Source organism: Bos taurus, chromosome 15, assembly GCF_002263795.3.
Source record: "Bos taurus isolate L1 Dominette 01449 registration number 42190680 breed Hereford chromosome 15, ARS-UCD2.0, whole genome shotgun sequence".
Taxonomy (NCBI): Eukaryota; Metazoa; Chordata; class Mammalia; order Artiodactyla; family Bovidae; genus Bos; species Bos taurus.
Window position 1 is genome coordinate 17,723,174 of NC_037342.1, and position 18,290 is coordinate 17,741,463.

General features: G+C 40.3%; 1 protein-coding gene and 1 non-coding gene across 2 annotated transcripts in view; both read left to right on the forward strand.

Annotated features, from left to right (window-relative positions):
• Positions 1–7,755: 7,755 nt before the first annotated feature.
• On the forward strand, positions 7,756–7,862 carry LOC112441692 (U6 spliceosomal RNA). Its single transcript, XR_003029553.1, has one exon. It is a non-coding gene; the product is annotated as a U6 spliceosomal RNA (small nuclear RNA).
• A 3,456-nt stretch (positions 7,863–11,318) lies between these two features.
• Positions 11,319–18,290, forward strand: part of ACAT1 (acetyl-CoA acetyltransferase 1) — a 29,053-nt gene continuing 22,081 nt past the window's right edge. Inside the window, exon 1 of the mRNA NM_001046075.1 lies at positions 11,319–11,398. Coding sequence (NP_001039540.1) covers positions 11,342–11,398 — 57 coding nt within the window. The 5' untranslated portion in view covers positions 11,319–11,341. The remainder of the gene's footprint in view (positions 11,399–18,290) is intronic.

The following is an 18,290-nucleotide window of genomic DNA, read 5'->3' on the forward strand; positions in this document are numbered from 1 at the left end:
CTTCTATTTTTAACCAATGGACAGTCTGAAACAGGTGCCTTAAACTGTTGAGGAGTTACAGACTTGGTGAGCATCTGATTAAAGAAAAAGACATAAAGATACAAACAATTCTGTGTAAATTTTAAGTATTCCAGATTAAAACATCTTTGATAGATCCACAGTGGGTAAAGAGAGTTAAGTAGCAGCCTGCTCTCCCAATTGGTAACATCCTAATGTCACAAGTGCTAATCCCAACTTGGGTCTACATTAGTTTTTGACTGTTTTTATCTAAAGAATGACTCTACACATGGACATCATCAGATGGTTACTACTGAAATCAGATTGATTATATTCTTTTCAGCTGAAGATGGAGAAGCTCTTTACAGTCAGCAAAAACAAGACTGGGAGCTGACTGTGGCTCAGATTGTGAACTCTTTATTGCAAAATTCAGGCTTAAATTGCAAAGGGAAAACCACTAGGCCATTCAGGTATAACCTAAATCAAATTCAAATCCTTTATGATTATACAGTGGAGGTGACCAATAGATTCAAGGGATTAGATCTGGTAGACAGAGTGCCTGAACAACTATGGACTAATTGTCATGGATCTGGTACCACCTCTATGAACTGGAGACAGGTTCATAATACTGTACAGGAGGTGGTGACCAAAACCATCCCCAAGAAAAATAAAGAAGGCAAAGTTTCTGGGGTTGTCTGAGGAGGCCTTACAAACAGCTGAGGAAAGAGAAGTGAAAGGCAAAAGAAAAAGGGAAAGATGGACCCAAATGAATGCAGAGTTAAGAGAACAGCAAGAAGAGAGAAAGCCTTAAGTGAACAATACAAAGAAATAGAGGAAAACAATAGAATGGAAATGAATAGAGATCTCTTCAAGAAAATTGGAGATACCAAGGGAACATTTCATGCAAAGATGGGCACAATAAAGGAGAGAAATGGCAAGGACCTAAGAGAAACAGATTAAGAAGAGGTGGCAAGAATACACAGCACTGTGCAAAAACAGTCTTAATGGCCCATGTAACAACAGTGGTGTGGTAATTGACCTAAAGCCAGACATCCTGGACCTTGGGAAGCATTACTATGAATGAAGCCAATGGAGGTGACAGAATTTCAGCTAAACTATTTAAAATCCTAAAAGATGATGCTGCACTCAATATGCCAACAAATTTGGAAAACTCTGCTGTGGCCAGAGAACTGGAAAAGATTAGTTTTCATTCCATTCCATTCCCTAAGAAAGAAAATGCCAAAGAATGTTCAAATTACTGTACAATTGCACTCATTTCACATGCTAGCAAGATTATTCTCAAAATCCTTCAAGCTAGGCTTCAGCAGTATGTGAACCAAGAACTTTCAGATGTACAAGCTAGATTCAGAAAAGGCAGAGGAACCAGAGATCAAATTGCCAACATCCACTGAATCATAGATAAAGCAAGGGAATTCAAAAAAATACCCACTTCATTGACTACACTAAAGCCTTTGACTGTGTGGATCACAACAAACTGGAAGATTCTTCAAGAGTTGGGAATACCAGACCACCTTACCTGTCCCCTGAGAAACCTGTATGCATGTCAAGAAGCAACAGTTAGAACCTGACATGGTTCTAACTAATAATGGACAGGTTCAAAACTGGGAAAGGAGTACGTCAAGACTGTATATTTTCACCCTGCTTATTTAACTTACATGAAGAGTACATCATGCAAAATGTGGGGCTGATTGACTCACAAGCTGGAATCAAGATTGCCTAGAGAAATAACCTCCAATATGCAGATGATACCACTTTAACGGCAGAAAGCAAAGAGACACTAAAGAGCCTCCTGATGGAGTTGAAAGAAAAGAGTGTAAAAGCTGGCTTCAAACTCAACATTCAGACAACTAAGATCATAGCATCCAGTCCCATCACTTCATGGCAAGTAGATGGGGGAAAAATGGAAACTGTAGCAGACATTTTCTTGGGCTCCAAAACTCTGGACGGTGACTGCAACCATGAAATTAAAGGGTGCTTGCTCCTTGGAAGAAAAGCTATGACAAACCTAGACAGGGTATGTTGGCAAAGGTCCATATTGTCGAGGCTATGGTTTTTCCAGTAGTCACATACAGATGTGAGAGTTGGACCATAAAGAAGGCTGAATGCTGAAGAATTGATGCTTTTGAACTGTGGTGCTGGGGAAGATTCTTGAGAGTCCCTTGGACAACAAGGAAATCAGACCAGTCAATCCTTAAGGAAATCAACCCTGAATATTCATTGGAAGGACTGACGCTGAAGTTCCAATACTTTGGCCACTTTATGCAAAGTGCCGACTCCTTGGAAAAGACTCTGATGCTGAGAAAGATTGAGAGCAAGAGAAGGGAGGAGGAGAGGTTGGATGGCATCACGGACTGAATGGACATGAATTTGAGCAAACTCTGGGAGATAGTGAAGGACAGGGAAGTCTGGCATACTGCAGTTCACGGGGTTGCAAAGAGTCAGACATGACTTAAAGATTAAACAACAACAATCTAAAAGAATGACAGGAAACTTCCCTGGGTGTACTGAGGTTTGCTATTTTCACTTAATGATAAATGAGTTTTGTGTGTGTGTGTGTGTGGTTGCTGAAACAGACTGATACTACTTACAAGTTTCTTCAACAGTGTTTGATGTTTGAAGGGTAGCAGTGGAAAGTAGGAAGGCAGAGAATAAAGAGCCAACTTTCAATGAGCCAGATTTGAAAATTAACACTCCTGGTTAAGAGACTGTAATTCTCGTAACTCTAAGAAAAGGTGGGGCATGGGACTATTTTTACAAGGCCTTTTCCTATGGCTGCTAAGTGTAATTATCCTTCCCCCTACTCTACCTTGGCTCAGTGGTAAAGAATCCGCCTGCAATGCAGGAGACACAGGTTTGATCCCTGCATTGGGAAGATCACCTGGAGAAGGAAATGGCATCCCGCTCCAATATTCTTATGAATATTGGGAGAATCCCATAGACAGAGGAGCTCAGCGGGCTGCAGTCCTTGGAGTCACTAAGAGTCAGACACGACTCAGCGACTGAGCGCACACACACACTCTACCTTACCTCCTCCGTTCTCAGCAGATGACTTTACTTTGAGAAAATAAGCAAAGAAAATAAGACTTTGAAACATGCACTTTCATAACCTGCTTCTCTGCCTCTAAACTTTACCTCTGGTAATGCACATCTTCATTGGCCTACCTATCTCAGAGGAAGGGCTGCCTCACTTCCTACTCAAGACCAACTGTTTTTATGCTTTCACTGAAGTGCTTCTGTGTTTTGCTCCAGGATACTTAACATTTCGTATATCTTCCAAACATCCTTCTATTGATTATTTCCTCCTTAGCCTACAACAGGGGTTCTCAAAGTTTTAGTCCACAGACCAACAGCGTTATCATCACTTAAGAACTTGTTGGAAAAGCGAAGTTCTTGAGTTCCACCCCAGACCAACCATTCAGTGTATGGGGGGCCAGGGAGCAATCTGAATTTTAATAAGCCTTCCAGGTGAGGCTGATGCACTAAAGTTTGTGAATCACTGGCTTACAAACATATTCAAGTATCCACCATTCTTAAAAAAAATTTCTCCCACCACCTTGGTCATGTTATGACCTTGTTTTACTCCCTTTATATTCTGCTAAACATCTTTAAAGAAGAGTACAGTCTGTCTCTATTTCTTCTACTTATTACTCATTGGCTTATGTCCCACTGGTCCTCTTGCCAAGGTCATCAGTGACCTCCTATTGCTTAATCAGAAGTTCATTTTCAATCTTCCTTTTACTTGATCTCCTTACAGCATTTGAACCTTGAACACTCCTGGTTGTTAATTTGTTTCTCAAAGATGCCATTCTCTCCTGGTCCCACATTTATCTCACTTAGCTTTCTCATTCTCTGGCTCTTCCTCTACCTGCACACCCCAGAATTTCATTTCCATTTCAACTCACTGAGCTACATGCTCTTCCTGTGTGATTTTATCTACCTCTGTGGCTTCAACCTCTGAATGTTGATGTGCCAGACTGTCTCAAATCGCTCCCAACTGATCAACATGTATTTCCAGCTATTTCTTAAACATCTCATCTTTTGTCACAGACTTGCTCCACTTAATAACTGTCTCCATCTCCCAGGTTAGCAACCATCATGCAACTGATTATTGCTTCCCTCCCTGTACCATATTATTGATTCTACTTGGGTAGTATCTCTAGAACCTGACCTTTGTTTGTGTTCACTTCTACTGTATTCACTGAATGAATAGGAACATTTCATAGTATGCGTATACCAGGCGAAGGAAGTCGGGACTAGCTGTTGGGTTGCTTCTTGGCCTATGTTTGGAAGTAGAATAAATGTTCAGAGTGGTAAGCAGTGGTCAGTAAGATTGTTTGCTTTCAATCCGTGGCATTTCTGGACCACTGGCCTATGTCAAATTTTTCTCTTGAGTTCATATCTCAATGGCTGAGGCCTAAGACACCAGCGGATATGAATTGAGTTATTCCTTTTAGCCTATGGCTGAGGAGCCACCCCAATCTAAAACATAAAAGATTTTCATAATTTAAAAAATTTCCCACATTTTTAGTGCAGTTCCTTGTTCAATGGGGACCCACTGCTTGTAAAATTGAAAGGCTTGGGAGCCACTGTTGAGCAGACCAAACCATCCTCAAAGGTGGAGGAACATGGAACAAGCTCAAAAGTCATTCTTGAGACAAGTAGGATTTCTGTCTTTAAATCACTAAGAATTTCCTAAAATATCTTTTGTATCTTTTTGTTCTAAATTCCAAGATAAATTATATAAAAGTTACTTCTAGGAACTCGCTACTATTCTGCATCTTCCTATTGTAATCATTTTCTTAACTCAAATACATGTCAAATGACAAAAATAAACAATAACAAGTTTGATATCCTTTATTCAAGAGAAAACATGCAGTTGCCATGGATTAGGGGAGTAGAGTGCCTCACAAGCAGTGGACCACTCTTGCTGAGGGATTTGGGGCAAGAGCAAGTTTTACAGAGCTTTAGAAGTGGCAACGTGGAAACCACATGATTGGCTTGGTGGTCAGAGATTTCCTTATAAGGCTATTAGGTCAATCAGGGAATAAGGAAAGAGTATTTGGCTTGAGTTTGTCTGAGGTTGCGTATCTGTTCTTACTTAGAAAAAAGTTATTAAAAATTCTTGCAATTGGGAATTTTCTGGCTTGATATACTCTATTTCTGGGCAAGTGGAGCATTTATAGGGACATGAATATTATATTATTTAAGTTTCAGTTTGCTGATTTGGCACCCAAGGCAGGAGTAGCTTCATACTGGGCTTAGAAAATTGTTTCAACGATGGAGTACAAACATTCCCAAAGGTCTGATGAAGCTTTTGACTCTGTCCTTCCCAGGATTTCACAAAATGTGGGTTATGGGTTATATAAATAAAAAAGATAAGGATTGGTTTTCTATGGCAGCCATAACTAAGTACCACAAACAGAGTGACTTAAAACAACAGAAATGTGTTTTTTCAGAGTTCTGGAGTCTGGAAGTCTGAAATCCAGGTGTTGGCAGAGTTGGCTCTTTCTGTAGGTTCTAAGGGAGAATCTATATTCCTTGCTTCTCTCCCAGCTTCTGGTGGTGGTTGGAACTCCTTGGTGTTTCATTTTTTGGAGGTGAATCACTCCAACCTGCCTCCTCCACATGGCTCTCTCATGTGTGTGTGCCCTCTCTTTTCATAAGGACATCAGTCATTGTATTTAGGACTATGACCTCATCTTTATTACATCTGCAGAAACCATATTTCTGAGTCAAGTCATTCACAGGCAGGATTTGTGGGGGACACTAGCCAACCTAGTACAATGAGTTATTCCAACAGACTAAGTATAATAGAAGTTATTGTTGGGCTGTGCTGGGTCTTCCTTCAGCATGCAGACTCACTTGTTGTGGTGCCTGGGGGCTCGAGAGCACGTGGGCTCAGTAGTGGTGATGCCTGGGCTTAGTTGCCGTATGTGGGATCTTAGTTCCCTGACTAGGGATCTGCACTGGGAGCGCAAAGTCTTAGCCACTGGGCAACTAGGAAAGTCCCAGAAGTTACTTGTTATAGAAGAATTTAATGAGAAGTGAAGAGCAAACCTCCTTGCATTTTGAATCTAACGCTCACATTTTTCTAAACTCTTACATTTTCGTTATTTTCCTCTTTGTTCCCTGCTATGCAACTATTGTTCTAATGTTTCTGAAACTAAATGATACTTCCACAAGAGCACCCTGGGTCTTATGACTATAGTTACGGGTGTTTGCAAAGAGGAAGAGGCCAAAACATTTATTTTATCAAGATTGATAGTATACTTTCCAAGACATAAGTCTCCACCTAACTTTTTGGCTAGGTTAACAACTGTAGTTAACTTAGAATCTAAGATGAGGTACATTTCAAAAGATGTTGCTCTTTATTAGTGACTCTGTGTCTGAACACTGTTATCTACTGTGACAGGAATAACTCAAAAGTTATAAATTCATATATGAAAAAAAAAGCTTTAATCCTCTTTAAACTGAACGTCATTGCTTTCTTTTTTAATTATCAAAAGCTTTATTTGTTGTAAAGCGATTATCCTTCAATAAAAATAAATTTTTTTAAAAAAGCTTTATTTGTGCAGTTAAGGGGTAATGCCCAATAAAAACAAGCCAGGGCCTTGACTCAAAACTGCAGAATGGAATGGATTCACATTGTGCAAGCTGTAGATCAGTCTGTGATTCAGAGGTTCTTACTGTGCCAAAGGCAGCATTGGCGTGAATAGTAACCTGTCCAAAGGTTATGGATCAAGACACAAAGAAAACCAAAGCCCCAGTCTTGAAAATTCTTGTCACTTGCCTTTCCATATTTTATTTTGGCTTCTTTGTTGTTATTTAGTTGCCAAGTCGTGCCCAGCTCTTTGTGATCCCATGGACTATAGAGGAGCCCACCAGGCTCCTCTGTCCATGGGATTTCCCAGGCAAGAATACTGGACTGGGTTGCCATTTCCTTCTCCATTGACTTAATTGTTTTTGTTTAAGCACTTCATTTCTATCTCATGGAAGAAATGTTAATCTAGTCATTTTCACTTAAACTCAGTCAAATTCAGTCATCTTTTAATACATCCTAGGTTAAAGGTTGCTTGGAAGATTGTTTGCTTCACGTCTTCTATCCTGGGTGTTATACCATCCCGGTCTGTCTCATATCCAGCATGGTAATGGCCCCAGACTTGTAGGGCCCAGTTTCCTGTAGTGGAGCCCCTTGAGGGTCACCAGCTCCAGTTCAGCTAACTTCTGTACTCTTCACAGCTATAACAGAAAAATCATCCATTTAGCTCTTTGAGGGGCTTTTGGTGTCCTGAGGACTTTCTGTAAGGCTACCTTAGGTTCCTCATATCCAAACACCCTAAACAACCACCTCAATCTTCCATTTAACCTTGAGTGCTCACGTGGGCTACTTTTTCAGATAAGCTGGTTTGAATCAGGGAACAGATCTTCTCTCCCTCATAATCCTGAATGTATCCTCTGTGTGTGTGTGTGTGTGTGTGTATGTGTGTGTAGAGGGGATGGTTCTGTCACATTCCCCTGTGGCTGGACTTTAGGAGGAGACAAGGATCATGGCCTTTTCTTGGGGATATTCATCAGTAGCTGATCCTCCCTCTGGCTTCCTCTCCAGCTCTAGCCTTTTTCTCCTGAATTCTACTTAACTAGTATTGGGTAGGGGTAGGAAAAATGGATTTTCAAATATTTCTTGTCTTCTACCTGAACTGTGACTTCAGAATTTTGGAATAAAAAATTTAGTATCCTGTGCTCGCTTCAGCAGCACATATACTAAAATTGGAACGATACAGAGAAGATTAGCATGGTCCCTGCGCAAGAATGACACGCAAATTCGTGAAGCGTTCCATAAAAAAAAAGAAAGAAAAATTAGCGTCCTGTTGTCTGTTTTCTTTGGATCTGTATCCCCTCAAGGCGGTTATTGCTTCACATCCAAGGTGTGAATGAGGAATTATCACAGGTGTGTAAAGAAGTGGAGGTGGAGAGTGCAGCATGGCTTAGCTCACAGAGTAATCTGGTTCTCTGACACCTTTCTTTTTATAATTCTTGCTCCATCTACTCTGATAAGTCCTTTTCCTCCACCTAAAAGTAGGTGTTCCCCAAGTTTTTTCTCTGTAGACTCTTTGGATAATTTCATCTACCTAATACCTTCAGTAATTACCTTTCTGCCCTAAGTCCCAATTTTATGCTTTAATCCTGAATTGGTTCCCAGTTAATTTTTTTTGATTAATGTAAATAAAGATCAGAATTAGATTTTATTTACTTAGGTTCTAAGTGTAAAGCACTCAAGTGCTTACACTTGCGTTGCAGTGATTTTCCCTATTTTCTTAAAAAAAATTTGACTTTTCAAAATTCTAGACTCTTAAATGAAATTGTTAACTACATTTTGGCCTTCTGCTCATATTTATGTTGAATATGCTCATATTTTGAAGTTTGAAGGAGTTATCTGCTGTAGTTCAGGAGCATATTTGCTATCCTTCTCTCCCAACTGCCCCTAAGTCTCTTTGAACTGCTCTAGAAGTCATCCTGTCCAACATAGAGGCAATATTTCCTGATAGTGCTTTTGATAACAGAATTGCCAAGTCAAAGTTGACCCCCTGTGCTTCTAAGGGAATTCTCCTAAGGCACAGCTAATTTAGAGATTAAGACCCTAGTCCTGGCAACCAGACAGTCTGGGTTCAGATTGTAGCTCTATCACTAATTACTTGCTCTGTGACCTTGGACAATTTATATAACTTATCTGTTTCTTTATAGAAATGTGAGCAATAAAACTCCCTAATTCATGGAATTTTTGTGAGGATTAAGTTAATTAACTAGTGAAAGAAATGCCCCATACTTAGAAATATGTAAGGAGCTATTAATACAACCAGTCATCTTTTGCTTTTTCCATGTCTAGTTATCAGCCTTGGCCTTTGTTTATTAGGCCAGACTAGCTGTTTAATTTTCTGAGTTCTTTAAAAATTCAACTTTTTCAGATAAAGATAGGATATATCTTGTACATTTCACACAAACACACAAACACAAAAATTAAAGAACTGGTACACATTGTAATGATTTCCTTTCCACAGCTATTATAGCAGTAGGTATGAAAATGTTTGTGCCTGGCCTAGAGTAGGGTCAGCAAGAGAGGAGATTTGAGTGTGACATTCAAAGGAAGGAAGCAGGATTTGATAGCCTATTGATATACAGAGGCATCACACCTCACTCTAAGGGACCAACCTTGGGTGACTAGGGAAGTTAGGAGTGCTGTATTTATCTATTACTATGTAAAAATGATCCCAAAATGTACTGGGTTAAAACAACAGCCATTTATTTTCTATCTTTGTTTCTGTGGATCATTAATTCAGACAGGGCAAAGGGAGGGATGGCTGGTCTCTGCTCCATGATGTCTAGGGTCTCAGCTGGGAAGGTTGGAGTCTGAGGACTGGAATCACTAGACAAACTTCTTTATCCATATTTCTGTCTAGACCTAGCCTGGGAGGACAGAACACAGACCCCCACCTCTACTTGGAGGAGTGAGCATAAGTCATATTGAAAGAACTTGTAGGGTGAACTAATTGTATGATTAGGCCACCCAAGATGGCTGTTCTCTTGCTGGCTGTACATCCCCTTCATAATCAGACCCTGCTTCAGCTACATCCTACTCACCTGACTTATCTTGCCTCTTAATCATAGAGCCTGATCAGTAAATGCCTACATAGTTGCCCCCACCCCAGCTACTGACTGTTGTAATCTTTAAATCAGAACAACTTCACAAAGATGGTTTATCAAAGGGGCAGTGAGGATTGTGCTCTTCTGCTGGTTTTCCTGGTAACCAATGAGCCATCCTGATACCAATTTTCTCTGTAACAATTCCCTCTTCTGACAGGGAAGACTCTTGCCACGGCCAACCTGCCATCTGTCACCCATAAGAGTGTGTCTCTGTAGAACCCTCTTGCTTCTGGTAAGATTCCCTATCCAATAAACCATTGATGTCTCTCTTGCTAACTCTGTGTTCCTTCCATCTTGAGGATGAGCAATTAAAAGGCTTTCAGCCCTGCCGGGTGCAGGTCAACCCTAACTTTAAGTGTGGTCAACTTTGAAAAATACAATCTCCCACTTGTTACAAAACCTAATGAAGGGTGGGGATTTTACTTTAGGAAAAACGTGGGTTTGCCTTGGGGTAAGTGAAGTCCTCGTGACAACCTTATCTTCTGTGTAAAATAAATATAGACAATTCCTTGGTCCGCCCGTGGTTAGGACTCTGTACTTTCCCTACTAAAGGTCTGGCTTCAATCCCTGGTTGGTGAACAAAGATCCCACAAGAGGCACAGACCACGCCCCCAACCCCCCCCCCCGCCCCCGGAAAAAACCCCAGACAACAACGACAACAAAAGAAATATAAAAAAATAAATAAAGAAAAATAATGTTACAAAGTAACAAAGTTTTGCTTTCTCCAGCTGAAGATCCAAAATTAAGCAATGGGTTCCCCAAATGTTAGTTAACAGTATTATCATTCTCTGGAAATATGTGTAAGAAAGCAATTCCACGTAATGATTCCAGTCCAGACCCCACCTCTACAACTTTCCACGCATGCACAAAAAAAATTAACTTCTTTGTACCTGAGCTATCTCATTAAAGAGTAGATGCTGCTGCTGCTAAGTCGCTTCAGTCGTGTCCGACTCTGTGCGACCCCACAGAGGGCAGCCCACCAGGCTCCCCCATCCCTGGGATTCTCCAAGCAGGAACACTGGAGTGGGTTGCCATTTCCTTCTCCAGTGCATGAAAGTGAAAAGTGAAAGTGAATTTGCTCAGTCGTGTCCGACTCTTAGAGACCCAATGGACTGCAGCCCACCAGGCTCCTCCGTCCAAGGAATTTTCCAGGCAAGAGTACTGGAGTGGGGTGCCATTGCCTTCTCCGAAAGAGTAGATAATAACATGTAATTTATGGAATTTTGATGAAGGTTAATATAATCTTGTTAATTGTTCAAAGTCATTAATGTTTTCTATTCCTCTTCGTCCTCCTACTTAAGAAGCAATTGAAAAATTATCATAAGTGAAAAGCTAGACTGGATTGCTTAAAAATATTTTCATAAATTTCCTTTGTGCTTTGCGTGTGTAAATGAGAAAAACAGGCTCAGTTTACACATAAACCAAAGGCCTCAGAACTAGTGGCTTCTGCACTGGCGCTGCGCCAGGCTCCGCCCGACCCCTCCTTGGCTGCTGGCCAATGGCCGCCGACCGTCGCGGTCCGAGGCTGCTATTGGAAGAGGCGGCGCAGCGGGAGGAGCTGAATCGGGGTCGCGCCGCGCCGCGCCGGCCAGCACTTCTATTTCGGAGAGAGAGGTCGGAGATCATGCCTGTGTTAGCGGCCCTTCTGCGGCGCGGCCCCCTGCTTCAGAGGCGGGTGCAGGTGAGAGGGGCTGGGACTCGCCTCGCGAGGCCTTGGCCGCGAGCGTGAGGCCGGAAGGAGCCCTCAATGAGGGCCTCGGGAAGACCCCCGCCCCCGCCCCGAACCCTGCGCTCGCATCCAGAAGCGCAGGCTTCTACGCAGCGTTTCCATTCGCCGCGGCCCTGTCGGAGTGTAGACATCGCTTTCTAGTCTCTAGCGGTCAGGTGTTTTGATGCGCAGAAAGTCCGGGGCTTGGTCTCGACCTTGCCTGACGGGTAGCGAAGTCCGCTAAAACTGCTTCCCAGCTTTTTTTCGAAACATATTTGTGAACGTTACTGTCAAGAGGTTTTAATTTCATGCCGTAGGTGATCATTTTGGGCTTACAGAGTGATAATAAATCGATGTGTCAACTCGGAGCAACTTCAGGCCTATTAGGGAAAATAAATGGCTCCTCGGTTTCTTGATGGCGTGCTGCGATTCATGGGGTCGCAAAGAGTCGGACACGACTGAGCGACTGAACTGAACTGAGCGCTTACGTACCAAGGGCGTCCAGAGCCTTGTTTCTGTTCTGGCTTCTTGTGCCAGAACAGAAACACAGGAGCGACAGCCTTGGAAGAATCTACAGTTTTCCATCCATCAGAGCAAGCTAGCTTGCACCACAGGTTTAGGGTCTGGCAAAAGCCGAGAAGTAGGTCTAGAATTTCAGGGTGTGGTTGTGAGGCGTGACTTTTCTAGTTTGGTTGGAGCAGTAAAGTTTGAAATCTAGTTCTATTGTTAAGAGTTTGAATTTGACTTAAGTCAGTGAGGACCGTTTATATTTTTGTTATTGTCATAGTTAGAGGTGTGGAACGATTTGAAGGGGGGTGGGAATCGCAAGAGGGAAAATCACAAGAGATTGTGAAAGAATAAATGTAGAACTTGTCAAATGCAGAGTGAGAATGGAGAACCAACGGAGAAGGAAAAGTCTAAAATTAATCCTGGGTGACTGAGATAATAGAAGTCAGCACATCCTGAGTTTCAAACTAGAGTTTACTAGGTGAATTAGGTGAAAACTAGGTACGTAAGTTAGTAAAAAACAAAACATAAACGAAATGCAGAACCTTCTTAATTTAGTTTAATTAACAGCTCAAAATCAAACACAAATGTTGCTGATGAGAAAAATGAAGATTATATAGTGTGTGATTTGTGGTGTTCATTTGTTACTTAAATTAAGTGGTCATTTACTGAGGCATGGAGATACAGTTTGTTTTAACAGGGTTTTCAGTATTCCGTGCCATTTTGTGGAATGAAACGTAATCTCTAACCTATTAACTGGCTTTTTCTCGTTTGCCTTCGAAAACACACAGGTCTCCCTTAATCGGCAACAAACTTTTATGGACTTAAACAGAGCTTTTTGCTTTCCAACTGGAATTGCTTTTTTCTTATGGTCAAAAGAGTAGTCCTCCTTGTCACCCTTCTTTACATCCATTTCCCTTTAAACCTCTGCAGTTTGATTTCTATGCTACTCAACTGAAGAATACCAGTGCTTTTCATTTCCTGTGTTTCTTCTTCTTGACCTTTATTTACACTGTATTTGACAGTGTTGATGGGGCCTCCCTGGTAACTCTGTGGGATTCTCTGGTAGTTCAGTCCGTAAAGAATCTGCCTGTAGTGCAGGAGACATGGTGTTCAATCCCTGGGTCAGGAAGATCCCCTGGAGAAGGAAATGGCAACCCACTCCAGTATTCTTGACATTGTTGATTATTCCCTCCTTTAAACTCCTGTCTTGCTGTTTTGAACCAAGTTCATTTTCTTTCTTTTTTTTTTTTTTTAACTTTGAGCTTTTTATTTTGTATTGAGGTATAGCCAGTTAACAATGTTGTGGTAGTTTCAGGTGAAGAGCGAAGGAACTCAGCATTGCATATAGGTGTATCCATTCTCCCCCAAAGCCCACTCCATCCAAGCTGGCACATTACATTGAGCAGAGTTCCATGTACTACACAATAGGTCTTTGTCGGTTATCCATTTTAAATATAGCAGTATGTACATGACCTTCCCAAAGTCCCTATCTTCTCCCGCCCACCCCCCGCAACTAAAAATTCATTTTCTAAGTCTCTGAGTCTTTCTGTTTTGTAAGTAACTTCATTTGTATAGTTTATTTTTAGATTCCATGTATAAGGGATGCCATATGATATTTCTCCTCCTCTGTCTGACTGAGTTTTAGGTCTGTCCATGTTGCTGCAAATGGCATTATTTCATTCTTTTTAATGGCTGAGTAATATTCCATTGTATATCTTTATCCATTTTATCATTTTATCGTATCCACGTCTTCTTTATCCATTCCTTTGTTGACAGACATTTAGGTTTCTTCCATGTCTTGGCTATTGTAAACAGTGCTTCAGTGAACACTGGGATATGTGTATCCTTTTGGATCATTAATTCCAGCAGTGGAATTGGAGGGGCATATGGTAGTTCTATCTTTAGTTGTTTAAGGAACCTCCATACTGTTCTCCATAGTGGCTGTACCAATTTACATTCCCACCAGCAGTGGAAGGAGGGGTGCCTTCTCTCCATACCTTTCCAACATTTGTTGTTTGTGGATTTTTTGACGATAGCCGTTTTGACTGGTGTGAAGTGATATCTCACTGTAGTATTGGTTTGCATTTCGCTAATAACTAGCAACATTAAACATCTTTTCATGTGCCTATTGGCCATCTTTTTGTCCTCTTTGGAGAAATGTTTATTCAGGTTGTCTCCCATTTTTTGAGTGGGTTGTTTTTTTGATGCTATTTTTAAGCATCCTAGGCTGTTTGTAAATTTTGGAGACTAATCCCTTAAAGGTCACATCACTTGCACATGTTTTCGCCCAGTCTGTGGGTTGTATTTTCATTTTGTTTATTGTTTCCTTTGCTGTGCAAAAGCTCTTGAGTTTAAGTAGGTCCTATTTGTTTATTTTTGCTTTTTTCCCCCATTATTATGGGAGATGGATCAAAAAAGATGTTGCTGTGAGTTATGTCAGACAGTGTTCTGCTTATGTTTTCCTCTAGGGGTTTTATAGTGTCCAGTCTCACATTTAGGTCTTTAATCCATTTTGAGCTTATTTTTGTGTATGAAGTTAAGGAATGATCTAATTTCATTTTTTTATATGTGACTGTCCAGTTTTCCCAGCACCCTTTGTTGAAGAGATTCTTTCCAACGTTGTGTAGAATCATCTTTGTCATAGATAAATTGACCATGGGCTTATTTCTGGGTTTTCTATCCTGTTCCATTGATCTATATTTCTATTTTATGCCAGTGCCATACTGTTTTGATGACTGTAGCTTTGTAGTATAGTCTGAAGTTAGGAGTCTGAGTCCTCCAGCTCCCTTTTTCTTTTTCAACATTGCTTTGACTATTTGGAGTCTTTATGTCTCCATACAAATTTTGAGATTTTTTTTTCTAGTTCTGTGAAAAATGTCATTGGTAATTTGTTAGGGATTTCATTGAATCTGTAGATTGCCTTGGGCATTAGTCATTTTGACAGTATTGATTTTTCCAACCCACTACAAGGGTATATATTTCCATCTGTGTATATCTTCTTTAATTTCTTTCATCAGCATCATATAGTTTTCAGAGTACAGGTCTTTTGTCTCCTTAAGTAGCTTTATTCCTAGGTATTTTATTCTTTTTGATGCAATGGTAAATGGAATTGCTTCTTGAGTTTCTCTTTCTGATCTTTTGTTATTAGTGTATAGAGATGCAACAGTTTTCTGTGTATTAATTTTGTAACCTGCAATTACCAAATTCATTGATGAGTTCTAGTAGTTTTCTGATGGCATCTTTAGGATCTTCTATGTATAGTATTCTGTCATCTGTGAGCAGTGACAGGTTAACTTCTTTTCCAGTTTGGATTCCCTTTACCTGTTTTTCTTCTCTGATTGCTTTAGCTAGGATGTCCAAAATTATGTTGAATAAAAGTGGTCCTTTGCCGGGGACCAGCACCGGCTGATCCAGGGTATTCGAAGGAGAGACGGCGTAGGCGAAGATCAGGAAACAGTTGCTTAATTAAATGTTAATTAAGGATATAAAGACTAATAGAATGAGGATAGCTCAGTGAAGAAATTCAGTGGAGAAAAGAGGCTGAGTAATTCAGCCAGAAGGTAAGAGAAAGAACGACATGGTGAGACCAAGTTTCGGTGAACAAGGCCCGCACTTTATTTTCCAAAGTAGTTTTTATACCTTAAGTTATGCATAGAGGATAATGGGGGAAGGGGTAGAGTCAGGCAGCAAGCCAGGCTTTCTTCCTGCAAACTTATCATATGCAAAAGCTTAGGTGATTTGCATCATCTTCTGGCCCGGAGGCCTGTTAACATTTTAAGACCTTCTCTTCAGAAAACTTATTTTTCTCTAAAGGTGATTGGTCAGGAGCCACCCTCCAAAAGCATTAGATAAAGTTGCATTCCTACAGAGCAAAGGTGTGGTGGGCTATAACAAGAAAAAGAATTAACTCAAGGGTCCCAGGTTACAAACATTAAAGCTACTATTTACACCAATTATATTAATCAATACACTGCCAGGGACACAGCAGGTAAGGGATATGGAAACTTAGCAGCAAACATTGGCCCAACAAGTGAAAATCCCTTCACCAATACAATTTCTAATCAATCTTTTAACTACTCAAAAGAATCTGTGTTTAGACAGTTTAGAAGATCTCCTGCCTCTCACAGTTGGGAGGCTCTGAACAATCACATGTGGCCGGAAAAACCTATTCAGGCAGGCTAGAGGATTTCCAAAGGAGTTTGTAGGTTAAACACTGTCACACCCAGGAATTATTAACTGGAGCTGTAAGCTAACTCTTTTTTCAGAGAGGTAGTGGGAGTCAGAGGTGTAGGTGAAAGCACAAAGCAGAAAGTAGGCAGACTCTGGTTTTGGGTGTAAATGCTCGAGAATTTCCAGGGGGACTCCTGAGGCTCGATCCCGCCTTTGCGTGTGCCGAGCCTCCTTCCTCATGACCTTTGTCATGGGCGGAGTTCCTCACGCTGGCTACCGGCAGTGATAGAATTCCAGTTGAGCTATTCCAGATCCTGAAAGATGATGCTGTGGAAAGTGCTGCACTCAATATGCAATATGCACTCAATATGCAATATGCACTCAATATGCAATATGCCGGCTCCCGGCAGTCCTTTTCATGTTTGTCTTGTTCTTGGTCTTAGAGGGAATGTGTTTAGCTTTTCACCACTGAGTTTGATGCTAGCTGTAGATTTGTCATATCTGGCCTGTTGAGGTATATAGCCTCTATGTCCACTTTCTGGAGAGTTTTTATCATAAATGGGTGATGAAATCAAAAACTTTTTCTGCATCTACTGAATGATCATATGGTTTTCATTCTTCAATTTGTTGATGTGGTGTATCACATTTATTGATTTGGGGATGTTGAAAAATCCTTACATCTCTCGGATGGATACCACAGATCATGATCTCTGATCGCAGTGTATGATCTTTTTAATGTATTTTTGGATATGAATTGTTAGTATTTTGTTGAGGATTTTGGAATCTATGTTCATCAGTGATCCTGTCCTGTAAATTTCTTTTTTGTGGTATCTTTGTCTGGTTTTGGTTTTGGGGTGATGGTGACCTCATAAAATGAGTTTGGAAGTTTTCCTTCCTCTGCAACTTTTTGGAACACTTTCAGAAGGGTAGGTGTTAACTCTTCTCTAAATATTTGATAAAAATTCAACTGTGAAGCTGTAGGGTCCTGAACTTTCGTTTGTTGGGAGGTTTTTAATCATCGTTTCAATTTTAGTGCTTCTGATTGGCCTGTTTATATTTTCTGTTTCTTCCTGGTTCATCTGAGGGAGACTGTACCTTTCTAAGAATGTGTCCCTTTCTTCCAAGTGTCTGTTTTATTGGCATACCGTATTTATAGTGGTCTCTTATGACCCTTAGTATTTCTGTGGAGTCAGCTGTAGCTTCATTTTCATTTTTAATTACTCTGATTTGAGTTCTCTCCCTTTTTTTTTTTTTTTTTTTTTGATGAGTCTGGCTAATGGTTTATAAATTTTCTTTACCTTTCCAAGAACCAGCTTTTAGTTTTATTGATCTCTGAGATTGTTTTCTTTGTCTCTATTTCATTTAATTCTGCTCTGATCTTTATGATTTCTTTCTTTCTACTAACTTTATGTTTGTTGTTCTTTCTCTAGCTGTTTTAAATATAAGGTTAGATTGTTTAGTTGAAATTTATCTTGTTTCTTGGGGTAAGATTTTATTGCTCTAAACTTCCCTCTTAGAACTGCTTTAGCTGTATCCCATAAGTTTTGGACCATTGTGCTTTCATTTTCATTTGTCTCTAGGTCTTTTTGTTTTTCTTCTTCTTTGATTTCCTCAGTGATCCAGTGGTTGTTTGGTAGCACACTGTTTAGCTGCCAAGTGTTTGTGTTTCTTTGAGTTTTTTTCCTTGTTTATTTTTAATCTCATAGTGTTGTGATCAGAAAGGATGCTTGATATGATTTCAGTTTTCTTAAATTTACTAAGGCTTGCCTTGTGGCCCAGCATGTGGTCAATCCTTGAGAATGTTCCTGGTGCACTTGAGAAGAATGAGTAGTCTGCTGCTTTTGCATGGAATGCTCTATAAATATCAATTAAGTCTGATTCATCTAAAGTGTCAATTAAGGCCTGAATTTCCTTATTGATTTTCTGTCTGGATCATCTGTCCATTGATGAAATTGGGGTATTAAAGTCCACCCCATTATCATGTTACTGTCAATTTGTGCCTTTATGTTTGTTTGTATTTGCCTTACATATTGAGGTGCCTATATATTTATAATTGTTATATCTTATTCTTAGATTGAACCCTTAATCATTATGTACTGTCCTTCTTTGTCTCTTATAACAGTCTTTGTTTGAAAGTCTGTTTTGTCGGATATGAATATTGCTGCTCTAGCTTTCTTATGATTTC